The 27812-nt window shown below is 37.8% G+C and overlaps 1 protein-coding gene across 2 annotated transcripts; it reads right to left on the bottom strand.

Moving 5' to 3' along the window:
* On the bottom strand, positions 1-24047 carry ptpn6 (protein tyrosine phosphatase non-receptor type 6). 2 transcript variants are annotated; one of them, XM_042489338.1, is made up of 16 exons: positions 23700-24047; positions 23299-23324; positions 21249-21371; positions 17957-18151; positions 12028-12211; positions 10149-10265; positions 9761-9889; positions 8369-8465; positions 8150-8229; positions 7861-8007; positions 5946-6077; positions 5686-5840; positions 3110-3177; positions 2828-2979; positions 2431-2495; positions 1-266 (listed from the first exon to the last, which is right to left on the bottom strand). In XM_042489338.1, exons 2-16 carry the CDS (start codon positions 23304-23306, stop codon positions 170-172), a joined length of 1749 nt encoding a protein of 582 aa, XP_042345272.1. In that variant the 5' UTR covers positions 23307-23324; positions 23700-24047; the 3' UTR covers positions 1-169. The 2 variants fall into 2 exon arrangements, with proteins under 2 accessions (XP_042345272.1, XP_042345274.1); XM_042489340.1 differs by having other exon boundaries at positions 23299-23321.
* Positions 24048-27812: the final 3765 nt, after the last annotated feature.

The raw sequence follows: 27812 nt of genomic DNA, 5'->3' as shown, positions 1-27812 counted from the left end.
TGTTCACACATGTTCTGGCTTTATTCTCAGCCGAGTATTTGTATGACAACTGTGATGTCAAACGATTACCTTATTTCTAAATTTCACACTGTAACTTTATTATCTCTTTTAAAATACAAATTCTTGCCTTCATAAATATAAAAACATGACATACTTTGATAAAAAATTTCTATCTTTTCCTCACGGAGCCACTTTTCTTGTCTGACTTTGGTTTCTTCCCGTCTTTCTTCCCTTTTGACAGATTCTCGTAAACGTCCTCCTTATTTCTGGAAATAGACAAAGAATGAGCTGATTAGTGATTTCTTTATTCATGTCCATTTTTATACACCAGCTGATACTGATTCGACACAGCTCTGTTAGAAGTGAATCAGGGACGCTGCAGAGGTTAATGAGCAGGGCCGCTGCATGGGAGCGATTTAAACAGACCAACCGTCCGTGAATCAGTCACTCAAAGCTGGCAGCCAACTATTCAGAGCTCCAAGTGGGTCAAAGTTTACTGTGTTCGAGGCTGAATGGTTTGTGTTGTTTTATTTCTTTCCTAATTGGCTAATTAGAGCATTATTCAGTTCATACATGAGTGATGTCCGCGCTCAGAGCTCAAGAATTATGATATTCAGGTGCAGAACAGAGACAAGCGGGGTGTCTGAAATTGTTTGCACACTTTTAAAAAAATCTATCGTCGTTCATGAAAGGGACATTCCACTGTTTTTACGCATGAAGTTAAATTTATTTGCAAAAAGAAGTGAAAGCAGTCAAAGTTTTTTAAAAGAGGAACCCTGATGAACTCAGTCCTGATGAAGTGTATAAGGAAAAAGTTGCATTATGGGAGTGTGACTCATACAAGAGAGTAAAAGTCAGGATATCAGACTCTGTTGCTTTGATTTTGATTGTTGTAAAAATCTGTCTCTTCTGAATTAAATCTTTATGGAAGTGCAACAGTGATTCACTGAAAGACTGTTTTTGAAATACGACGAGTCAGTGGCCCTAGACAGCAAACAGTGACACTGTCGGTACCCCTTCTGTGTCAGTTTGGGAAATTCTAAACAGCAATTTAAGCTTGTTACACGTATATATCATATATCTTTAACTTTTTTTTACAAGAAATGTACAGTTTTAGCTTGTGAAATGTGTCTTTGTCAAAACAGAACATTTTCAGGTTGGTAAAAAGCTCTGTTTTCCAGGTTTGCAAAAGCACGTGTTTAGGTTTAGGCAACAAAATTATGTTTAGAGAAAAACATCATGGTTTGGCTTAAAATAGGAACATTTGTGACAAACGTATAAAAAACGTCACATAACATACAACACTAGCGTAATATCCTACCCTGCCCACCTGAAGTGAACTTCCATGTTTTTCAGCATTAAAGGACTAATAATGATATTTAAAGTTGGATAAAAGCCCAGTGCATCATTATAGTGACACTGCCCAAGCAGCGTGTATTGACACTCTGGGAGTGAGACAAAGCTGCTGAGCATTAATTAATTTTCACCTCTATGCATAAATGCAGGTCTCCCTGAAGATGAAAATTGCGAATAAAACAAAGAAAGACGCTTCATTACTCACTATCGCTAAAATAAACCACGCTGGAATTAGATTTACGGTGGATTTGCTGGATTTGGACACCCATCCTTCACAGCGGGAGCCAGCTGATGAAAATACACATTTGGGCAGTGCAGACACACTAATCGAGACATCTGAGAGCAGCTCCTGCCCCCCTACTAATCTGGCCCTTTGAGTCAAATGCCAACTGTATCCTTTTTGTCTCCCCTGCTAATTTGATCATTTTGATCCTGTCGACTGTTGCATGCAGGTCTGAATGCAAATGCCCCCTTCCTGCCTTTTGTTTCCTTTTGTAATTGTATTCACTCTCATCACTGCCTTCCTTTACCACCCAATAACTACTATTTACTTGTTGTCTAATCACAGCTTTATTTTACTGTATTAAAAAAAATCCATTTATTTGCTCTGGGTCATCTCATCGGCTCAGATCCACTCTGTGTCTGTAAGTTTATCGGTGTGTCGGCATGCTTCATTTAACTACAGCAAACTTCTGAACTGGATTCAAATGATTTCTTAAACTCAGCCTGTGCGTGACAAACAGGAACTTGATGTCGTTGTAAATTTTGTGCCAATGGATATGTGACAACGTTGACCTGCTGGTGGCGCTATAGTTGAAAAGCATTACACATTGCACCTTAAATGAAAATTAGATTTTAAGACTCAAATATATAATTTTTTGCAGTAACGATACTGAGGTGGAGTTCAGCTCACTCCGCCCAAAACTCTGTATCTCTACTGAAAGAGACTGTCTGCAAACAGAAGGCTGAGGATGGTTGTTTAAAAGAGAAAGTAGGGCGTCAGTGTGAGGTTTAGAGGAGCGATGTGAATGTATTAAGGACATCTTTCGTTTTCACACTGACACAGACACTCACTTTGAGACCTTCCTGCTTGCTGGTTGATGTTTGAGTTGCAGATTTCCATACTCTGTCTCAGTTTCCTGGGGAAGAGAGAAACACGGAGACTTTTAGACATGACTGGAGGATTACTCAAACAGAGAGAGATATCAGGCGACTGGTTTAGTCTGTGTGGTTTATTGTTTGCTGTCTCCGGGTCAATGTTCATCTTTCACAAGCAGCTGTCTGATAACGTATCATTCTGTTGACATTGAACTAGTCGGCTGTGATGATCAAATCAGCCGCTAAAAGAGCAAAGGCCTATTGACATTCATTACTCTGTTTTGTTTTCCTGAGACATCTCCCTGTTTCTGTCTGTCAATCTATATTTCAGCCACAAGGAAACACTTGTTTTTTTGTCTTCTCTGCTGCTCACCATGGAGGCAGAGGTTTTGGCCTTGGTGGTCTGTATGTACTCGGACACGGCTAGGTAGATGAACTTGTACTGAGCCTCTGTCTGCACCATGCCAGAGCGCTGCTCTCGCACCATCTGGATGTATTTTGGGATGTCGAGATCACAGTCCAGACCTACAGTTTGACATAAGAAAGCATTATATGGAGGCAGTGTGAGAAAAAGTACACTGTATTTTTATTGGGTTTATTTTTACTCAATACACATTTCAAGAACGGATTTCTGTTAAGGAAAAAAAAGGTTTACCTATAGTGTCAATGTTCTGAATGATCATGTCGATCACCAAGATCGTGCCTGTTCGACCAATTCCAGCACTGCAAGAATTCAGAGGAATCAGTTAATGTATCTTTCAGTCAGAGGCTGCTGCCTGAAATGTAAGCAATTTAAAAATCAGACACCTTTCACACCTTTCATTCAGACCTCTAAAACCAGAGAAAAATGCAAATTGCAAATAGCAAAAAATTAGTAAAAGGTGACAAAGAAATGACATGATAATTAGCGGGGGTAATTATTAGATATCATTCAAAAAACAGGGAAAAATGTCCAAAAAACTACATTAATACATCTTATAATTAAAAATTATGTTCCACAAACAATATATATTCATTTTTAGCACTCTCTTGAGGACATTTTCTTCTTTGCTATTGTTTCTTACAAAACATGCAATTTTTATGTAACTTTTTACCAATTTCTTGCTATTTTTTTCTTTGCCTTCATTCTATGTTTTTAAAAGAAGTCAAGCCAATTTGCTGAGGTTTCAAAGGGTTACTCATGAAAATAATCTGCAAATTAACTAAGAGTTGAAGGCCTATCTTCAGCATGCTAATTTTTGATAATAAGCATAAAAACACAAAGTACAGAAGAGGCTGATGGGATTTAAGGGGGTCACGTCTTGAGAACAGTTTTGTTAAGGGAGATTCTTGGACATCTTGTTACTGCTGTGCAGCTTTGTAAACACGTTCACATACCAAAATACTTACACAACGGTCATATAATCATTTAAACAACAAGTTTTTAAAAAAAGCACAGGCGGCCTCAGTATCCGTCACATCACACGGGGAAAATTCCATAAGGATAAACTGTCAGTTGACTCAAAACCTTTTGTTCAGCTGCTACTTATCTTAATCCTGAAAATCTAATCATTTTAATCTTAAACCTCTGAGTGTTATCAGTATTAGAGAATTATGAAACCTGGGTTTGGTAAACTTGTTGCTGTGACATTTTTCACAACTTAACACCAGTACAGATGTCTTCCACAAGTCACAGATCATCACACATTTAAAGGATTTACGATCTCCCTGAGACAGACGGTGACCCGAAATTCGGCAAAAACTTCATTTGGGAAACATCTGGATTCTCAGGAACTGAGACCTTTGAAGGGACATCCTGACTTGTGAATTAGGTGGTATTGAATAGTGCTTAAACAAGTGATGTATTAGTCAATTGACATAAAAATTGAATGACGGTGATTTTGATAATCAGTTAGCAAAAATAAGCTAAGCCTCTGAAAGGTAAAGATTTGCTGATTTTCACTATATTTTATCATCTTAAATGGAATATGTCACAGGCACTTTTTCACTTTCACACCTCCAAAGTTTGACTCTGCTTGTAGCTTTTATGCAGGTTTCATGCAGAGTTGTCGCTTCAACTTTAAGGTCGGAAAACAGCAGGGTATATTTTTGTACATTTAGTAAACACAAGGTGCCAAAGTGCATAAAACAGCATCGATATAGAGCTCTCCCACACCCCACCAACAGAGGGCCTAGCTAAGCCCTTAATGCCCTAAAATCCTAAAAACCTTCTGAAATCATAGAAACATCCTAAAAATTCCTAGAAATGTCCTAAATGTATTGGGCTGCTGAAACTGACCCCTGTCCTCCAGTCATTTTGCAAAAGTGGCCCCCAAGCAAAGTAAGTTGAGTGTCCCTGCAAGTAGAGAGTGCAGCTCTCCAGCTTTAGTGGATAATAACATGCTGGGATGGAATTATTCCACAGATGCATCTGTTCAAAATAAGACCAAACTTTTCAAAGGAAGTCAGTTTTTGAAACTTGACAAAGGTCAAAATGTGGCCTGCAACAAGTTGAGGCTTGTTTTAAGTCAAGACAGTTGCCAGAAATGGCTTTTGCTCTGTGATTCTCTAAAAAATGTAAAAAAAAAAATATTCAGTCGTGGCCAATAGCAGCCAGTTAAAAGGAGTCAGCAGTTAATGATGGGATAAAACAATCAATAAAACAGTTTGTTTTTTGTTTTTTTTAAATGTGAATCTCTGCAACCATGAAGGGTCCTCGAGCATACAGTCAATGTCCTCCCAAATGCCGTACACCTTTTGTCCTCTGGGGTCAAAAATGACCCCGCCTGGTTTGACTGTTATTTAAAGCATATTGTACAAATTGTCAATCAGTCCTGTGTTACACCTTTAGTCTTCTTCAGTCCAACCCATAACCACACACTTTTCCCTTCATTTTGGAATTTAGGGCCAATAGACCTTGTTCACATATATTCAAGTATAATAAAAATATTCTGAAGGCAAAAGATTTCATTTGGGGTCAGAATGACCCCAGGACAACACGAGGGTTAAACTGCACACAAAATATGAGGATGATTGGTCTAGTAGCAAGCCAGATTAGCTGCAGACACACACACACACGCACACACACACACACACACACACACACACACACACAAACATGTCCGAATGCATAGTCACGTCCAGGTCTGGCAGAGATCATACATAATTTAAGTTTTGCATGTTCAGCTCTGGGACGCTACAATCTTGGACCTCCGCGGTTCCATAAGACTCTTGGCTCTCAGCTGATCGTACCTGCAGTGGATGATCATGGGTCCAGCACCATGAAACTCTTCTTGTTTAGAGTTCACTTGGCTGAGGAAGCTGAGGACGCCACCTGGCTCCTGAGGGACGCCATGGTCGGGCCAGCTCATGTACTGGTAGTGCCAGATAATGCGAGATTGTTTTGGCTGTGAAAGAGAAAAAACATTACAGGTTTGCAATAACAAGACCAGAGTCATGGTGAGAGCTTTGCATCAGAGCAGTGACGTCAGAGGTCGGTGTTTGGAGCTTACCTGGTCCATAGGAGCGATTTCCATAACTCTGATTTTGTAATCAGCAGCTTCCCTCTCAGATGAAGAGGTCACCACGAATGGACCCACCTCCTTGGAGCTCTGAGGGTCGGGCCAGTATGGAACGCATTTATTCTGCACAAAAATAAATAGTATTTTGCATACTATTAATATGTTTAATTTCTTTGTCTGCTACCACTTTAAAGTATAGTGTTTCGATATTTAGTGCACTTTGTGTATTGTAATATGTCCATCAAGGCCATTTTCTAACACTGTTTGCTGGGAGGCAATAAGTTAAAGGGACAATTCACCCAAAAATAAAAAAGTAATAAAATAGTTTTCCCTTTAACCTGTAGGGCTATTCAAAGCTCTGGGATGTGAAAAATCTGGTTTGGTTTCCTTTCAGATAGTAGACAAAAAGGCAAATGGACAAAATAAATAGAAAACGTCCAGATATTTAAAATTATTTGACAGAAAAAAATATTTGAATTTGTTTTATTTTTAACACTTTCTTTGAATACTATTCTTGTTTCTTTTTGGGGGTTGTTGTTTTGTTTTTTTTAAACTTTTGTTTTAATTTTCTTTTAAAGTTTCACTAATTTCTTGCTTATTTTTGAGCCATTTCTTACATAGTTGCTCACCCATATTTTTTTTGAAGCCATCGAGCCAATTTTCGTAGGTTTCAAAGGGTTAACAATCTAGGTTCTTTGGGTGTGAGCTGCTGAGTGTTGGAAATATCAGTGAAACACAACCTTACGAAAGTCAAAAGCTGTGTGGGGTCAAGTCAAGTCAACTCTAATTTATTTATGTGATTACTAAAACAATAATAACAACAGTATTTTGGAGAAAATGTCATTAAAGGTGCACCATAATGACCACACATTTCACCATATTTTGGTATTTTGAGGTTCATACTTTCGGTATTTCAGACAAAAAAAACACACATCTGAATATTAATTCAGTGGCTATTTCAGTCATCTTATTTTAGTCATCTTAGTCAGCGCCTGTCAGGAAAACAAATCGCTTTTCTAGATCATCTTTTCATTCCTTCTGCCATCAGACAGTTGAACCTTGATAGCAGTCACTTTGGATGAGAAACTTGTGTTATATTTATCAGGTTCCTGTTCTTGTGCTTAACCACACAGTGGTTTTTCTTGTAATTCATATACTGGTGGCCTATTTATACAATCTCTGAATGTAGACTTATTATGTAATGTGCAGTACACCTTGGTGGAACACATTTATTTATGTTGTCGTATTTGAATTTATCAATGCTCTTGAGGTGTTTATTTATCTCGGCTGTTTGCTGCGGCCGTGAAAGGCTTTGGGTCTATGTGTGCTTCATTACTAGAGGGGCCACAGAGGGGTGACCTGGTCACATACTGTTTATTGTGTCGTTTTTGTTTTTTGTTTTTTTTGTTTCTTTTCTTTTCTTGACTGTTGTGTGATGGATGTATGTATGGTCTGGTGGGCTGCAAAACTGAATTTCCCTTTGGGATAAATAAAGTTGTCTGAATCTGAATTTAATCCCCCAACAGAATTATGTTTTAACATAATATATATATAATATACATAATATATAATATATGTCTTCCTGCCTAATTTCCTGATGAATGAATTAACATTTGATAGTGATATAAAGCACACAACATGAATACAATATTAACTTCCTTCATGGGACTGAGAATTACTGTGATGATTGTGTATTAGATTATGGTACATACAACGTGGTGTTTCTTATAGAAAACCTGCGAGTGAGCAGGTTATGTTCACAGAGTCAGTTACCATGGTGATTGACTCAGAGTTTGACTTAACTTAACAGAGTTACTCTCATCTCGGGGTTAAGATACTCAGAGTTTTCACATAACCTGCTTTCTGGAAACCACCCTGCTCTCTTGCATGGTGTTTTTATACTGACCCGCCCTTTCTCGACCTCTCTTGTTGTCATGACGATCACCCTCGTGTTCTCCTGCCATACCATCTGCCAGAAATCGTTGACAGTTGTTGCTAGGCACCCCTGGGTGGCGATGTAAACTTTCTGATCTCCGGACTCCCACAGGTTGTTCTATAAACACACAGTGAACGACTGAACGCTGCTCAACAAACAAACAACATTAACCTCAAAGAAAGATAAAAAGAGAACGTCTGACAGTTTCCTGTGGTGTGTTTTTGTCCTTTAGTCTAACTGTGAGACTTTGGAGACTTACTCTCACGTAGTTGGCGTTGATGTAATCTGAGCCCACAACATCAGGATCAGCGTCCTGCAGGACGACCCTGGTGTCGTTGACTTTTGAGTCAAGCGGATGGAGGAAGGAAATGGTGGAAAAAACAATAATTTAATTTAGTTAATGTGAGTGCTTTCAAAATGTGTCATAATATTTGTTTAACTTTTGAGAATAATGTTACTGAGAAGATTAAAAACTTACAGGGAAGGATATTCTTGTATCTGTTTTTGCTCTTGTTCTCAGGTCTCTGGCCCTCCTCTCTGCTCTTTTTCACTTTGGCCTCAAACTTCTGAAGAGCCTGAAGATATGAAGAAAATATGGAGGGTTTAAAAAAATAAAATTTTATTATAAATTACGACCCAACCTCTTGTCATGATGAGAATAATTTGTCATTTTTACAATGTTTCATGGTTACAGATTCATAAATGTTAAGATTCCCTGCTTCTCCTTTAAATGACTGTTATCATTTTATTTTATTTTTTCTCATTTTCTCTCTAAACCAAATAATCAACTAATGAAGACAATAATCTGCAGATTAATCCATAATAATACCCATAAAATAATAATAATCAATAAAGAAAATTATCATTCGACAGTAGTTTAAAATGAGCTCCACCTCAACCAACACTAAAATCCTGCTTTTACATTAATGCATGAGTTATAATAATTTTAATAAAAGTAACAATAATGTAATTACATAATATATAATAGTGCAATAATCAAGGACATTTTCTATTTTTAATGTTGTAAGTATCATCCTGTTTATGCTTTTATTATACTTGTACAGGATTTTACTGTGTTGTATTTTTTCTTTTGGGTAAGTAAAGGATCTGAATACTTCTTCCAATACAGGTAAGACTTTATCATGCAACTAGCAATATAACTTTACAAAGAGAAACAATATTTTACAAGATCTTACTGGAGCTTTGCCAGCAGTAGAGGTGAGACATTAGTCGATTAATCAATTAGTTGATGGAGAGAAAAAGAGGCAATTTTATTAATATTTTTTTCAGCAAAAATGCCAAATGATCCATAGTTCCAGCTTCCCAGTTTTAAGGATTTGCTGCTCTCTTTTTGTCTTGCTTTAATGTTTTATACACTAACTACAAATCTTTGGTTTTGAACAAGAGTTGAGATGTCACCTTGGGGTTTTGGGGTTTTGTGATCAGATGAAGCTGTAATGGAAATAGTCATCAGCTGCAGTCCTAGTCACCACAACATGTAATTTATTTGAGTAAAAATAGCTTTTTAAAGTTCCATTTTCATTTCCTATTGTTTACATCATTTGGGTTGGTGTTAATTAGTGTTTTAAGTAAAATTAATTTGGTCACTCTTTCAGTGCACAATATCCTCAAAGCCTGTTATTATTATATGAGGTATGGCATTGGGACATAGTTATTTATTTCACCACCAGAAGATGGTAGTATGACACCTTTAATTTTGCCCTGAGTCAGGAAGTAAGTCTTGAGATGTTTATGGATAGTCAATTTGTAATAAGTTGTCTGTTGTATAATTTACATTTTCCCACTCTAAGACCACCCTGTGATAAGAGACAGTCACAGTGAATGTAACCGAGGTTGGGTCAAATCTTACATCAAACTCCTCCCAGAAGCCCGCCTTGCTCTTCTCGCCCTCTCCATCCTGCTGCTGCTGTGTGGTCTGATCCAGCTGTTTCACTCTGCTGTCGATATCTGCTGCATTCACTCTGGTGGAGTAATACGGCTGGAGACGACAAACAGACAGAGTGTGTGTGAGAGAGAGAAAGGCGGAAAAATCTTATAATAGAGATGAGAGAAAAAAAACAGGCCAATGCACGCAATCCACATCATCATCAGACTGACATAAGACTGAGCTGTGAGTAATATTTCCTATCTGTGGGCCGGGCTGCTCGTCTGTTTGAATAATTCACATAGAACTGTTTCTGTTTTTTGTTTTTTTCACAAAACGAACTCATTTTGTCGACGTGTAAAAAAAAGTTCACCTGTTTGAGATGCACCCAGTTCCCAGAGATCTCCTCAATGCTTTTGCGTTTGTAGTAGTCCACCAGGTCTGTCAGCGTGTCAAACAGCTCTGAACCTCCAACTGTGTACCTGTCATTCTGAAGAAACACAAAAAACACATCGGTCTGGATGAGCACATGCAGAGAGGTTCTGCAGAAATGTTTGGTGTAAAAACAAAGTTTGAAAAAAGAAGCAATTATGCAAAAAATTAAAAAAGGGAACTTAAAAAGAGGAGACTTATTGATTGACTTATTATTGATGTTGACTGTGAAACCAATAACATCAATAATAACAACAGCTAAACCCTTTGAAAGCTGGATCGACATCGCTTTTCTGGTGCTGCTTTCAGACACCTTTCACAAGTATTTTAACCTTTGAACCCTGAGCAAATTGGTTTAGTTTTTTTTTTTTTTTTTTTTCAAAAACATGGGGAACAAATTGCAAGAAATAAGTAGATTTAGAAAATTATTTTTTAAAAATCTAGGAAAAATGTCTAGAAAACTATATTTATAATTCTCAGTATTAAAAATGCAAAATTATGTCATAGGATTATTGTAATTTTTTAAGCTGTTTTTCAAGTATTTTCATTGTTTGTTTGTTTATTATCCTTTTTATTTTTGCTTCTTTTAGGTAATTTTGTTGTACTTTTAATCAGATATTTTTGAGTCATTTCTTTTTAAGTTGCTCATCGCCTTCTTCCCATGTCTTTGAAAGAAATAAAGCTAATTTGCTCAGGTTTCAAAGGGTTTATCAAATAAATGATAATGTTTGTTTACTGGCCATGCGATTATTTAAAAGGCATGAATGTGTGCTGATGTTTTCACTGGTTACAGCAGCAGCTTACACACTCTGCAGGTTAGAGCTGAGTGCTGTCAGAAACTCACCTAATCTTTGCCACGTGCTCATGAAAAGACCTTTTTGACCCTTCCACTAATCTCACATTAATCCTTTGCACCCCAGCGCTGCACACAAACAAAGGCTTCCATTTAAATGAGGCCTGAACTGTGTTTTCTATGAGGTGAACCACAGCCAAATATAAAACGCAAAAGCCCTGATGATGACGGAAAGACACAACCTATGAAAACGAGTTTGAGAGGACGACGGTTTGACTTGATGCTGTACTGTGAATACCACCAACAGATGTTTACAGGGAGTGTTTAAACACCAGGTTACAGTTTTTGGTTTCATGTATCTTTTTAACTCAGAAATAAAACATTTTTCTTTTTTTTGCTGAACATCTTTAGTAAAACTGTGCCTGGCATTTCTGAACAAAAGCAGAGTTGAAATAAGAGCAACAGCCTTTTATTGCTTAAGACAGAGGAAATTAGACTTTGTACCTATTTCAAAGTGCGACTGCACAACTGTGGGAATACCCCTCAGTATTTTCACATGATGTGAATCTGTTTCAGGGACTCTTAATTCTGTATATTCAAAGCATAAGACTGACCGAAAATAAACTTAAGTTTCATGCACCCTTTATCTTGCATGCCACACACACATATGTGGTCATACGCTGAGACACACACACACACATACACACTCAAGATCACATGCCGAGACACAGAAGGACAGGGACATAGATTTGGTTTAAACCTTGGGCCGGGGGGGGGCACATATGAAATGGGGGTTTTGGGTCCAATTTCCAGCATCCAATTTTTGATTTCCTACATTCTGGGGAATTTTTATCCAAGAATTTGTGCGTTTTTGCATCAGTTTTTGGTATAAATGTCTGTAAATCTGTCAAAATAAAAGTCCTCTGCAACTTTCATGTTTTTAATGTGGGAGGGGTGGGGGTTGGGCGGAGGGAGTGTCCAAGATATTAAGGGCAAAATCTACACCAAAGCACAAAGACAAACTCACCTGACACATGATCTTGATGTGGGAGACCCTCTTCCCTCCAGTTTTGCTCCTCTCGTCCGTCAGAACCGACAGGACAAAGTCTCCAGGTTTGGACAGCGACTCTCTGACAAGGAAGGTCCCCGGCTCGTCTCGTGCACTGAGCAGCTTCTCTGCATTCGGCCCCGACAGGTGACCGTGGTACCACCTGTGACACAAAGGCACTAATGCTTCACACTGAGTACACATTTCTAAAGATGTTCATGCCCCAAGCTGCATTTGTTTGTGGTTCACTGCTGTGATCTGCAAGAAAAAATATCCTGATAAAGGCGGCAGGCCATAGATGTACAATGCTCGTTTTAGGAGATGAAATGTTGCTAATCAACATAAAATCTTGAAAAAACACCTCTCACCCGGTGTTTGGACTTAGACTAAGGTGCTGGAGCTGAATTGTTAACGGTGAAAAAAGCAAATCCACACACTAAACTCCATGCAAAAATCATGTTTAGCAAGCTTTCAGTCACAGATGCCTTAAAGAAGGTCTCTGACCGATAAGCTTGCATAGTAGACTTGATTTTGGCATGGATTTAAGTGTGCACATTTGCCTTTTTCACTGCTGATTAAACATTAAATAAAACTTTGTTCTATTTTTAGGTCTACAACAATGATGAATGAAAATTAAATTTATTGAAATAAAACCATCATTTATTTCCAAATAAATTTTTGTGAAAGCCACAGGAAGCCAGCTCAGAGAGAGGCTGAGGAGTCATCAGCTGCTCCAGAAAACAGGTTGCTCACAGTCATCCAGTTTCACAATAAACTGCTGCCTTCGTGGTAGCTGTAAAATTGAGCATGCCACAGCCTCTTAAAAGCAGTAATATCAGCCTCCAATAATTTTCACCTGGGGGAGGGGGCAGCAATCGTCTCAGGGGGCCATGGCCCAGTGCTTTAATATTTAACATTTTGCACACAGCAACTAAAAACAGAACAAACAAAAAAAACACCCTCCTGTTTTTGAACTGACCTCTATGTACTGTATGTGAGCAGAGCACCACTAACTGTGAATTACATGCATGAGTCTATTCAGGGCTGAGCGGTTGTCAGACACTCACTGATGTGGTACACTGGACTGCTGTGCTCACTACACTGTGAGCAGAAATAGAAATCCGCAGCACAATCAGGTGCATTGTATGTAAAGTTAAAAAGAGCATGTACAGATGTTGCTGTTACAGGCAGGTTTTATTTCTCTGGGTGTGTTTTTGTGGAGCGTGTGAGAATTAGTTAAGGCACACTTGGCCGTGTTGGGCTGTGACTTAATTTTAGGCACTGTTCTCGATTTCTTCTTCTAAACTTCCTGCTTTGCGGTCGGAAAATTTCTGATGACAGATTTCGTGGCTGAAGAGGACAAAGTATTTATAGCCTGCCCCCCACCCCCCCTTCGATATCTAACAACCACAGAAGATACCCCCTATACACACACACACACACACACACCACCTCCCCTCCCCTCCCTCTGTCTGTCACACACTGTCTACTCTCTTTATAACTTTTTTTAACTCTCTTTATAATCTTTTTTTAAAGATTCAGTTCTGTGATTAACTTACTTGTCAAATCAGTGTTTGCTTTTACAGAAACTAAAATTGGACTCCACCTGATGGTTTTTTAGTTACAACAGGTTGCATAAAGCACCTGAGGCACCAACGAAAAAGCACAAAAAAGTGGTGTCTGTGCACTTCTGCAGAAGTTAAAGAACAGCTTGTGCAGGGGAATAATTGCTAAAGCCCTGCACGGTGAGTGGGCACGTTTAATGCAATTCAACCATGCACACCCAAGATTAAAGTGCAATCATGTCTGTCAGGCTTTGCTCCACCTATAACTGCATCTAAATAACGTCAACACGTCATTTGCCTCACCATATTTATCCACTTTTCTGAGAAGAGATAAGCCGCCCAGATACATGAGATCAAACATAAATGGTGACCTGCTGAGGTGTGCGTGTGTATGTGTGTGTGTATGTGTGTGAGAGAGAGAGAGAGAGAGAGATCAAGCTGAGATGAGATAGAGAGATCGGGTGAGATGAGGAAGACAGCGAGTGAGCAAGAACATGATGGAGTGTGCAATAGAGGAAGACAAATAGGGTCTGGCCATTGCTTTCAAAAGTGTCAAAACTTAAAGTTTCCAACCGCAGCAACAAAAGGGAAGTTAGAGAAACGAAAAGGGGAGGAGGGGCGGGGGGGGGGGGGGGGCCAGAGGGTAGAGCCTCCAGCTAGTGATGAGTACACAGCCACACACACACACACACACACACACACACACACACACACACGATAGAAAGTAGTGTCCTCCTTGACTCATAAAAGGAGTGCGACTGTATGAGTTTATCACTACAAGTTGGACATTAACCCACTTTAAGAAGTCTACAGTTGCATAATGTTTCCAGCTTGGAGGAAAAAAACTCAATTAATAAACAAACACTACCTCAAGCAGTCATGTAATGTAAGTCAGAAGTACAAAGTGGGTAAAAAAACCCCACTAGTAAGTATTTCTTTAACCTGCATTTGACACACAGTAAACAGATTTTTATCGTATTTACGGCAGCAACCCGGAGGATTCTTTGATGTGGTCTGTTCTACATGCAACGCAGACGTAAGGAAATATCTGTTAGATTATCTACTTGCTATAATTAGCAAAGAGACATTTACAAGTTACTGACATCGACTATCAAAAAATGTACATAAAGTAGCAATACCACAACAGGAATGTGCATCACTGCACGTACAAGTCCTGTGTTCACAGCATACTTTTAGTTTAAGTTTTAAAATCTGAAGACCAAGAATAGTTTCTGTCAGTTGCTCTGTGCATAAGTTGAATAAATGGATATCCTGCATATCCTCTGCAATATTTGACAAACAACATGATGTTCTATATTGTAAAAAAAGTTTTTAAAACTCTTTACATATGCTCAAAAAACAGAAAAGTTACAAGCATTATAGAAATACAACAGTATCCCCAATATAATGATGTTTTTATGTGCTTATTTAATGTTAAATGTTAAATGGAAACAGGTAATCTTACATTTTGTCAAGTGATTGCATAAACTAGAATCTCCTCATCACCCCCCCATCATGTTTATTAGGAAACAGATTACAGTGATCACCGGTTATTACCAAACATAAATTTGGAGGTTTGTTGTGTCTTCGTGGATTGTACTCCATTGGGGCTGCAACTAACAATTATTTTTATTCTCTATTCATCTGTGGATTATTTTCTTGATTAATCAATGAGTTGCCTGGTCTAAAAAAAGGTGAGTAATGGTGAAAAATGTCAATTAGTTTTTCCCAAAGCCCAAGATGAAATCCTGAAATGTCTTGTTTTGTCCATAATCCAAAGATATCCAGTAAAGAAAACAGGAGCAAAGAAAATAGAAAATGATCACATTTAAGAAGCACGAATAAGAGATTTTTTACTTGTTGTTGTTTGGTTTTTTTTCGAACGGATTAAGTGATAATAAAATTTGTTTATGATAAATGTAATAATTGACAACTAATCGATTAATCAGCACAGCTCTGTTGTCCAGCATTAGAGGAACCAGACTTTCAATCACTGATCGCAAGGACTGATAATTACTGAGAACATTTACATGTTTGGTTTCATTTTTCAATGTACTTAAAAAATGATCCATAGCAGGACGTTAATGTCTACTTATTGCTCATTGGAAATGTGCCGTTGCATTTTTGTTATGTTCACATTGTAATTTCTGTTTGTTTTTTATTGGATGGTCTAACTTCATCAGTATTTGATATTTTATCTGTAAAGGTTTGTGCTGCATTATTGTGTTGAAACATTTAAAGCCCCCCTCCGACCACCTGGATTTTTTGGGAATATGTACTTTTAGGTGATTTAACTAATCAAAAAACTCATTCGAGTATTTTTTTATATTGTTATACGTGTCTATAGAGGGTAATAATAAAAATTAAAAAAAATAAAAATACTTCCATCTGGAATGCAGAAGAGCAAACATATACAGGATGTCTTCATGACACTTGCATTTAATGCTTTTAAGACCTTTTCAAAATTGATTTTTGGACAAATGATCTTTTTCTTATTCAAGCATTGCAGGTAAGTATAAAGGCAAATAAGAAATTTGGATAAAATGTCTGTGGCAATTCAATTCAATTAGGATTATTTAATGATTTAAAGCCTAATAATTACAAAAAAATAATACTAATTTAAGACATTTCAGAACTCTTTAAAGAAGTACTTGGCCATACTTATATAAAAATATTTGTACATCAGTTCTTTATGCCGTGCTACCTTGAGTTAATGAAGAAAACATTATTTTTCTCTCATTACTCCACAAAAAACGGTGAAGATGTTGATTTATTGATGACTGGGGACCATATTTAACAATAAAGTTATATTAAATATCCATTAACAAACTCTCACCCAACTCCTGCTGTATGATCCAAGAAACACAGACAATGCTGCTAGTATATGGTTTTATGGACTCTTTCATCATTTTATCGTGGTTGTTATCATATATTATATATCCCGTTGATACATATAAATGTGAATTTAGGGCATTGCTGTTAAAAAGATGATTAAGTTTTCCCTAAATAAACAGTAGTCAGTGATGATGAAGCCTCATTTATCCAGTTGTGTGCTCAGTATTTCCCAAAAATATTTATTTTTGCTGGAAAAAAACTTTTATTATTGGAGTCAGGCTTTGAAGAAATTATCGATAGGTTTCACAGTTACTTTTTAAATAGTAAGGTTGAAATGCTTGTTTTTGGGATGTGCTGAGCATACATCACTTGGATTATACTGCACCAGTTGATATAGTTTGCTGTAGTTAACCCTTTGAAACCTGGAGCAACATCACTTTTCTTTTTCTGCATTCAGTCACCTTTCACAAGTATTTAAACCTCTGAACTCTGCAAATCAGTGCTATTTGGAAAAAAAAAGTTAACGAGCAACTTGGTAAGAAATATCCCCCAAATTGCATGAAAATAGCAGATTTAGAAAATTATTTTTAAAAAGCTAGGGCAAAAAGTGTCAAGAAAATGGAAAATGGAAAAAAGCTAGGTGAAATCTGTATTTATGGCTAATTATAATGATATCACATTTAAAATTGTGTTAGAGAAATATAATTTTCTAAGCCCTTTTTAGGGGTCATTTCTTTTTATCCCCATTTTTTAAATTAACTATTTTTTAAAAATGATTTCTGCAGGTAATTTTTGTGGAATTATTATTAATTTCTGTCTTTTTTGGCTCATTTCTTTTTTTGTTGTTCATTGCCTTTTCCCCACGTTTTGGAAAGAAAACTATACAATAAGATCAAATTTCAACTGGTTAAATGTGGTCCCCAATCAGTTAGTAAATCCAAATGTTTGCCGTTTCCCAGAGGCATGCAAGAGAAACAATTTTCTTAAATGAGTAATTGATATTAAAAAATTTCATTTTGTGGGTAGAGTTCCTTTTAGCGCCTGCAGCTGCCCTGATAGAGTCTCACAGTGGAATATTTAATTAAAGTGCCTGAAAAAAGTACTTGATTCGACGCCTCCCACCCCTGATAATGTCGACGCTGATCACATGTAATCCATCAGCTGCAGAGGCAGATGCAGGAACGAAGCCTCGACAGCTGTGGGCTCTTTTTGTCTGGAGCATGGGTGTTTATTTTCACTGACTCATTCTGACAAAGATGCTTTTACACCAAAATCTATTACTCATATGATCTTCACCCCAGAGGAAAATATTTAAATCCCATGGAATAACAAACCTTCAGATGACACTTATTACCCCTGCTGAATTACAGTTAGAGGAAATAATGCTCATTGACCTAACCACCTAACCAAACGTTGAGAGTGTAGGTGGAGGCAGCACAGAGGAGACGGTTAGTGTGGGCCACATTAACCTACAGGGGCTTTAACAGTGACAGGTAAGAGTGACAAACCTCTCTGTGGTGGGGTCGGAGCAGTTGAGGGGGTATCTGAGTTCGATGACGGTGCCGTCCTTGTCCTGCAGGATGCCGTTCTCAGCTGTGTAGTACTCCACCAGCTCGGACAAGGTGGCAAACTTCTCCCCGCCGTACAGGTCGTAGTAGTCTCCTGTGTTCTGGATGCGGATGTGGGTCACCAGCTCGCCCACTCTGAGGAGACGGAGCAACCAGCAAAAATTTAAAACCTCATAATAACCGTAAAGAGAACTTCTCTGTGTAAGGAGCTTTTATTTATGAAAGTTTAAACTGCACAATAAAATTTCTTTGACATTTATTTGCATCATATGCTGAAATGTTTCAGCGTTGGGCCACAGATCAGATCCTCACAGAGCTTAATTTGACTTTCACACACTGTACTACTGAATATATGTTCTATATATACAGTACATTCTCTGTATAGTAGTATGTATATAGTATGTTTGTCTTTGGCACATTCATGCGAGCTTTCAGTATCTGCCCTCTGTGTTCTGCAGTTAATACAGTAGTTCTCTAGTTACCTGACGTCTTATCAGTAAAAAGCTGAATTTGGAATTTCCTCTTATTATTTAGGACCAGAAATCAACATTTTAATGGTGGATCGTGGTTTTTCAGCTAAACTTGATTTGGAGAAAAACATTTAATACTAATCCTACAAACAACAAAAACTAAGATTAAAGTAAAATGACAGAAAACTTTTGGGATTTGTAATTCTTACTTCCTTTTTAAAGTTTGACACATTTTAGTGCCAATGGCAGTGTGACATGTAGAGGTCTGTCACAAAGCTAACAAATCACATTCATGAGGTTTAAAGGGGAAACAGACAACTTTTTCCGCTCCCTAGAGTTTCCAATTAGTATAATTGTTGTCGCTGCTGTTGCAGAGTCAAACAGATCGCTTTACAGATACTTCATTTGTTCCACCTTTCTCCATTTTTATTGATAATAACTGCAAAGAACTTACATCGATACTCTTTGGTAACTGGGGGCAGCCACCAAAAGCTATTACAACAGTTAGAGAAAATCAAATATCACACTGCACTGCAAAAATTGCAGATCTAACCAAGTGTAATAATCTTATATTTAGATTAAAAAATCTAGTTAGTCTTGTTTTAAGTATAAATGGATTATCTAGTGCTGACTAGGAAAGATCATTTGACTTAATTCAAGTACATATCACTTGCCTGGTCTTGTTAAGCATCTTTGTCTTTTTCTGAGTTATTTTTAACTAGATACAGGAGACAAGTCTGGAAACATCCACTTCAGGTCTATAGAAATCTTATTTTAAGCACTAGTATGTCCAACTAGGCTTAAATAAATTGTTTGAAATTAGTGTTTTTGATCTTATTTCAAGATTTTATGGGCTATAATGAGAGTCACACAGTTTTACTGGTTTTAAGACATCTTAACAAGCAAAATTTGCTTACTGCACTGGCAGCCAAATTTGCTTATTTTAAGTGCAAGTATGCTTAAATCTAGGGTGTTTGGCCTTAAATTTGACAGGCCATTTTTGCAGTGTGTTTTCAAACCAAATATCTCAGTATCGGTAAAGCAACAGCATTTTTTTGGGTTGACTGTTGGTGCTTTCACAAAATATTTACACAATGAGATTTATGAATAATAATAATCATCAGCTATGTGGATATAATGCCGAAGTGGACAAAGGCAAATAATGAGAAGAGCTAGAACAATCTGGTAAATTCAGAAAATGACATCATTTTACTGTAAATGAAACTTTTAAAATCAGGAAGACAAAACTTACAATGTTACGTTATTCAAAACCTTAGACAATATCTAGTTTCATATCACAATATTGATTTAAAATTGAGATACTGCCCTGCCCTAGCTATCAGGATAAACTAAAGCGCTATCGTCTTCCTGTTTTAGTTGGGCAGTGGTTGACACACTTCCTTTGTGCTGTGAATTGAGCCTGGAGATCAGGGGAGATCGTGTCCGTTGGCAGACAAAATTTCATAGTGAAAGCGACACTGATACACCTAAACACAGATGGTGTCATAATTCTATAGGAATTACATTGTGTAATCAGTGTTTACCTCATAATGATACGTAAAAAACGTGTCTATTTCCACATTAACGTCTCAAGTCCGCCTGATGTGTTTAGACGAAAGTGTAAAAGCTTGTTTTTTTTGTTTGGTTGGTTGGTTTTTAAATGTGTGTTTTTTAAAGGAAGGTATGAATTGCTGTGGAGGTTTTTTTGTTTTGTTTGTTTTTTTTTTTTGTTGTTTTTTTTTTTTTACTTTTGGGGTCAGTTATACAAAAAAATCTGCATTTGGGAGTGCCAGCAGTCGCGTGCAGCGCTACTACATTAGATTCCAGTCTATGGACCTTTGTTGCATGTCTGTCACTATCATTAATCAAACAAAGGCTAAATTACCACTCCAAAAAACTCTTAAAAAAAAGTTAATTAATTTCAACTTTTACCTCCTACTACTACTGCTGATCAATAACTGATACATCTGATACGTTCAAGAATTCAGAATTAAGAAATCAACAGCTCTCGCCTGAAAGGCTTGAACAGACATATTAGCACAATAACAGAAAATCTCACAATATAATGTACATATGCTAAATATAACCAGAATATATCTGTGTCAATCTCGAAACACTCGAGTTACTCAGTTTAACATCTGTACAGATACAGCTGCACTTACATATCCAAATATACAGACCGCAGCACAATGAGCCTCATCATTATTACGATAGGATTTTTTTTTAGGTTTTAAGTAATGCCTGCTATTTTTTTCACAGGTAAAAAAATGTCACCCTCACTTCAGTCTGTCATATTGTGAATACCAACCAAATCAACTAAACCTTAGATCTAGATAAATAAAAAAAAAAAGCATCAGCAGTTATCTTTACCTACATGTTCATAAATGCCAGGTGTGATTTTATCCTTCCCACAAAGTGCAGTGGAAAGTTTGATTGTCATCTACACTAAAAATATCGCAAATCCATCAGTTTGTAAAGCAGGTTGTTTTGTGCTGAACGGTGAAGATTAAAGGAGGCAGATGAGTTAAGGAAGTAAATAAAAAAGTAATAAAGAAAAGAGTCCAGTGTCTGATGAGCTGAAACATCCATGTGCTCCAACAATCTATGAGATTCTGTATTCACACAGTTTTTTGTAAATTATGTCTTTTAGGGTTTGAAATGGAAGAGCACAGTGGGCGAACTTACAGCATGTTTTAAAGCAAAGGACAGTACGTTTTCTTCTGTGGAGTTTAAGAGAGAGTTTGGGTGTTTTTTTTTATTACCTGACAGAGAGGGAGAAATCTCCTACGTTTTTCTTGCTGGGTCGGGCCAGAAAGCTGCCATGGATGCCTCGAGTCTTCAGCATTTCCTCGGCCTGCAGGCCTGTGATGTCTCTGTGGAACCACCTGCTCAACACACATGCACACACACGAAAAATACAATCAATATTAGTATATAACTGCACTCAGTGCACACACAAGCCTGTAAATATAAACACATACGCCTCTACATACACTAACATCAACGTACACAAACAGCCAGTATTATTTCTGAGTGCACTGCAACACAAGTACACATTTATTTTATAGACAACATAAAATAAATGTTCTTTTTTTTAATAGAAATGTAAAAGTACAGTAGATGTTGATTAATAAATCTCCACTGCAGGAAAAGCAGGTCTTATCACAGTCTTGTGTCATTCTGAAATGATTAATCAATTAATCTTCTAGTCAACAGAAAATTTACAGTTATAAATATCGTACAAATTGTTTTAGGGCGTAAGTCTCATACATGTAAAGATGTCCTTTCCTTCCTCCATTTCTTTTATTTTATTAATTAAACCTATGAATTAATATATCGCTGTGGTGTCTGGTAAGAATTGTGAATTGCGAATATTTTTGACATTTATTATTTAAAATGTTAATTGATTAATTGATAATAACCTAACTGATTTTCAGACTAATTGTTTACATTCCAGGTGCAGCTTTTACAGCCTTTACATTAATGATAAAATAATGCATATCTTCTTTAAGTATCTTTTAACCACAAAATTAACACCTTCACCACTGGCTCAGTTAAGAGCCAGTGGTGAAGAATAAAATTCCAAAATAACAGCGATCTTAAAATTGTACCGTGCATCTACTATAACACCAAATAATGCAGTGAAGCTCCAGTTAAAAGCCCTTTCAGCAACAACTGTGGACTTTTATTACTCAGCGTAACATAAAGGCATCAGTTCATACCAAATATCTAATATTTTATCACTTCCTGGAGCCGTCTGAGGTTGGAAAAGTGGTCAAGCGGCTCACAGCTTCTAAGCTTACACAGAAAAAACCCTTACAACATGCTTTTAAAAGTCGAGGAGAAAATCATTCAAATGTTCAATCAGCTACAGGCTTTTTCTCCTGTGACCCAACTAGCTGCTTTCAGATTTAGTTGTTAAATCATTTTCAATTTTTCTTTCCAGTTTCAGGGTGAAAACGTGCAATAAAAAGCTTAAAATGTTAAACTGTGGGGATGCCTGTGTATTATAAGAACAGGAAAGAATCGATGCGGCATGGTATCGCAATATTTTGCATAGAAATGCATAATTTCAAGGACACCAAGTATAGATTTTTTAGTACATAAATTATTAATATCGCAAATACAATTAAACTTTTGGTAGCCTCATAGAATAATAAAATCAACCGCTTTTCAGAAACAATTTGCTGCAATAAAAATGATTGATCTGAGATAAACAGACTGAAAACCTATTAGATGAAACAGATGTTCACAAAGTTTTCCTTTGGGACAAAATTTGCAGTCGAAAATAAGTAATAAATAGCAATATATGTTATCGCAATAGTCTGCAAACATTTAAAATCACAATAATATTGTATCATGACTTCAGTATCATGAAAATATTGTATTTATGGAGCTTTTGAATCCAACCTGAGCTGTGCATGAGAATTAGATTGTGTTTCACCTTGAACTTTGGGTTCCCACAAAAAACGTCAAACAACAAACAAAGATTTGATCAGTCACAGAAGGAAAGAGCCATCAGCTTAAGGTAAAGGGAACCTTGAGTGTTGAGCATTCGAAAAAGAAAAAAAAAGTTTCTTACTCAACCACTGAGCTAAAACATCCTTTATGACACATTTTCTTTACGCAAACAGACACAGAACATCACAAATCACATGATAGAGGAACAGAGCAGGACGAGTCGACAGCCGGGGAAAGAAAGAGAAGGAGGAATGGAAACAGAGAAGTTGTCATCACGCCTTGCATAAAAAACACAGAGTGCACGACCAGAGTCGACTAACGGAGAGTCACACTGTCCAGCGGGGGACTCACCGAACCATGTTGTGTCTTGGCTTCTTCTGGGCACAAAGAGACGGAGAGTGAATGGTGAGAGTTGTTGCTGAACATGTGCAGACTCACAAGCATGAGCACAGTATTTGTATATCTAATTTTATAAAGAAACACCCAGTTCCTCAACACTTCCTCACTCTATAGCACTTAAGATAACTCACTTTTCTCCTTCACACTTGCACTGAACTCTCTGACACTCACATCTAACAGACAAATTACCGCTTCTATGTCTCTGTATGACACCATATTTACAAAACAGCCTTTAAACTACCCGCTCTCCTCCTCCTCCTCCTCCTCTCCTTCCATGCTTCCCTCCACCCAATCCTCCTCTTATATCCAACCCCTCTCTCTCCATCCCAGTAGGAAAGCAGGTAAACACTTACTCTTCTCAGCTGCTTCTGAACACAACTGACTCTCTCCGAGGCGCTCAGACTGTATATGTCTGACTCCCCTCCTCTCGCTGTCGTCCTCTCTCACTCGCTCTCCCCTTCCTTCCTTCTTACATCTCCTTTCACAAAATAGTGAAAGCAAGACAGGAACCAAAATAGCTGACAGGCCGGAATTCCTCCAACAGATAGAGATGTTGGTTTTTTTGGGTTTTCTTCTTTTTTTTTTTTTTCTAAAGACGACCAAAACAAAAACTCATCATATTTAAGAGCAGAGTAGATTTAATCTCTGGAAACTCTGATAGTACTTTCCTTAGTTTTCGGTGCAGATCTCAACACAAAAAAAATAGATAGTCCAAACTCTTTCATCCAATCATGAGCGAGAGTGCCTGTCCAGTAATTCCACCTGTTTCAGGAATAAAACATTTCTAAAAAAAAAAAGTCCACAAAGTTTGAGATTCTCCTCGTGCCTTCGTGAACAAGCCCACACTTTGTCTCTCAGTCAGACGTTTGCAAAGCTTTTCCTCTCTGCCTGCCCACCTGTCTGCTGCCACTGTTGTCTGTTAGTTCTCTACTTCCAGGTGTGTGTGTGTGTGTGTGTGCAACACACAAAGGTCAGAGTCACAGAACACTTCCTTATTTGCAGTTCAACCTTCCCCCCTCTATATATGTGCTCTGTGTGTGTGTGTGTGTGTGTGTGTGTGTGTGTGTGTGTGTGTGAGAGAGCTGCTTTCAGCTGGTAAGCCATTTGCAACTGTGAACTCGTTTCATTGTCAGACTACTGAGGCATTAACTCCAGAGCTATAACTGAATATTGGCATGAAGCAGATAGTATAAAACAGTGTGTTTTCTTATTTTTTTCTTCTGATACCACAATAAGCTCGCAGATGCTTGTAAGAGACACCAACATCCACTGCAGCACAAGGAAGGCTTGTTTGACAGATGCCAAAAACACACACGTCGACATTTTACAACCTGTGGAACAAACAGGAACAATCTGCATTTAACTTGCAAATCATACTGACCTACAAGAGGTTCAAAAGGGCATATTTGAATTCATGGAAACTACAAAATGTCAATTCTTTTCCCGAGGCAACAATTTTCTCATTAGACTGTAAACTATGTTATTTATAGCATCGATGCAAATATGCAAGAAGAACAAATACATGTAAAGGTGACAGCAACACTGTTAAACCTTTGTCTAAAACCCTCAGAATAAGGGGAAGAATCTACAGTGTATATAGCCCCGCCCCAACACACACACACACACACACACACACACACACACACACACACACACACACACACACACACACACACACACAGCAGAGCGCAGGTGTCGTTCATCGTGGTTAACGCCAGCCATTGCCGTTTGCATTATTTTCCTCACAGATTCACATTAAACAGTTGGTTTGGTTTCTGTTACCCTCTGACACCACTCTCAGGCTGCAGGACGAACGCAGCAATGTGCCAAACGGCACACATTCTGTTTTTTTTTTTTCTCACAGCCACAGAGTGACAACAAAGATGTTTCCTAGATTTGGTCATTCTTTTGAGTGTCGCAACTCATCAAACTGTTGCAATGCATCAAATTGTAAAGAGGAATTTACTGTAAATGCTGCTCTGTTCCTTCCCTCCACTGCTTTAACCTCATGAATGTTATAATAATATTAAAGAGGAAATAGACAAGTTTAACTTTTCTTTAAGAAGTCAATGTTGTATTGCATTTAATGGTTAAAGAATAATGACACCATCAACGTTAAAACTGGTTTCCTATAATCCTCGCTTTCACTACGCAATTCTGCCTCCTGGGAAAATGAAGTCTTGATTTACAGCACAAAGGAAGTGCATCAAACACTGCACAACCAAACAGGAAGAGTAACTGGACCTGCATTTGTGTAGCACCTCTGTGGTCTTCCAGCCAGTTAAAGGGCACACTGCTGCTTTACACCACATGAGCTGTGCATGAGAATTCACCCGCTCACACACAAATTCATACACTCGTGGACGAAGCTCCCACACAAGGTGCCACCTGCTCATCAGTTAAACATTCACACACACTCATATTTGGGGTTCATCCCAAGAATACTTCGACATCAAGACTGGAGGAGCCGTGGATCAATCCGCCAATCTTATGATAAGTGGAGGATGCGCTCTCACAACTAAGCAACACCACTCCCAAAGACGATTTTGTGTTATTTTGTAGCTTTCTCAAGTTATCAGAGTATCAAAGTTGTGTGTTTCCATAGTGCAAAAATAATTCTGCTTCCTGCTTATTTCCTTTTTTTGCATCTTTGTAAATTGAAGATCAGCACTTGGATTGATGTCCATTTGGGAAATTGTGACATTTTTTACTGTTTTGGGGGCATTATGATTGCACTTCTCCCAAATGTTGTTTAGAGCAGTTGTTTGACTTGTTTAAGAGTCCGTGGGACAATTTCAATTTACTGTCAGAAATCTTGAAATTAAATTAAATTCAAATCAATTTTATTTATAAATCCCGATATCACAAACTATAATTAGCCTCATTGGGCTTTACAGCATTCAACATCCTTCTTTTCCGTACCCATATCCACAGCAGGTCTCAAAGGTGAACAGCCACTATTTGGTTCTGGGTTATTTTAGTACTCACTGCTTGAATTAGTTTTATTTTATTGATAGAAAATATTTTGAAATATCAAATCTGCATTTAAAGATTTAAAACACACATACCAAAAGACTATTATGGGAAACATGGAGCTATAATTTCTTCACTTCAGTTGCAAGTCAAAGTAAGTAACACCAAAAAACATGTCAAAAAATGACCAAACCTTAACACAGACTGCAGAAAAGAGCTGGAAAAGTTTAAATAGTCATCACAGGAAGTTTTTAGAGTAGCAAATAAAGGACACTCACCTACAGGACATTGCAGGGCTTTTGCACAGCGGACTCAATGGCAGTCTGGGCTCGTCTGCACCACGACGTAATGCTTTGAATCCAGTCTCGCGTCTGTGATAATCTTCAGTAGTTTGAGTCTCCTTCCAAAGACAGTAAAACTCACAGAAAGAGTCGGGTTACATTGACAGTCCAGTTTAGCTCCTCTACTTTCTGCACTCACTCGCTTTGCTCATGTTTAGCCCTTAACTCTCTGTCATGATAAGCTATCAGGCTTCATTACCAGCCCAGCCAATCCTCCCACCCTGTAATTTACTCTAATTTTCTTAATTGCACAACTATCTACTGGAGAAAATGCGCCTGTTCCTGTCTTTCCCTGCTCGTTTGCTCACAACCTCTTCTAAGTGCAGAGGCTCTCCTGCTTTTCCATCCCCCCTGAACGTCAACATTTGCCTCCATGTAAATTCCAACTTGTCTTTCAGCGTTTGCATGCAAAGTTCATCTCTTCAAGCTTGTCACTTGTTTTGTATGAACAGTTACTTTATTAAACTGGCTTCAGCATCAACTGAACTGTCTCTTAGGTGAGCAACGATGACAAATTATGTATGGTGTAAAAATAAGTATGTGGAAAAACCAGTGACGGCCACCAGCGCTCACTCCAGCCGAACACCAGTGGGAGAGATTAAGACCAGCAGCGCTCTCCACTTCCATCATTAAAATTGGATATGAGGGAATATCATTTGGAAAAGTGGCGTTCATTCACCAGGTAGAGCTCAAGATGCTTGATGAATCTATGACAAGCTGAAAAAAGAAAGCAAAACAAGCACTCCAAAAATACAGAAAAATAATAAATAAAAAGAAGGGAAATATAGGGCTCTCACACACTTTCATGGACAGTTTTCGGCGATGCTAGCAGCTCTGTGAGGCTTAGGCACAGTCGTGCTTTGAGCTATACCAAAGGGCAACCTCAAGGGCAGAAAAATGAAGCTGACACTTCAGTGCCAAAAAAAATGCAGTTCCTCTAATGTCCATCTGACTCCAGAAGTCAACCCCCATAGACCAACAAGTTAAAATGCCAGACTTCACAGCAGAATAAACATGGTTACAGCCTCGTACAAAAAGGTTTTGCTTTTAATGGCTAATTTATGACATCATCAGACTGCAGATTTCTGATTTGTTCACAACCATCAGATTGAAAACTAATTTTTTCTGCAAATGTTCTTAGTTCATCTCAGA

Source organism: Plectropomus leopardus, chromosome 7, assembly GCF_008729295.1.
Source record: "Plectropomus leopardus isolate mb chromosome 7, YSFRI_Pleo_2.0, whole genome shotgun sequence".
NCBI classification, from domain to species: Eukaryota; Metazoa; Chordata; class Actinopteri; order Perciformes; family Serranidae; genus Plectropomus; species Plectropomus leopardus.
The sequence above is the reverse complement of the archived record's forward strand: the minus strand, read 5'-3'. Positions and strand labels throughout refer to the sequence as shown.

Excerpts from the sequence above, each read along its gene's own strand:
- ptpn6 (XM_042489338.1), bottom strand. Across the intron at positions 12,212-17,956 it reads TCCGACCCCACCACAGAGAG|GTGGTACCACGGTCACCTGT; the intron begins GTTTGTCACTCT and ends TTTGTGTCACAG. Across the intron at positions 10,266-12,027 it reads ACATCAAGATCATGTGTCAG|AATGACAGGTACACAGTTGG; the intron begins GTGAGTTTGTCT and ends GTGTTTCTTCAG.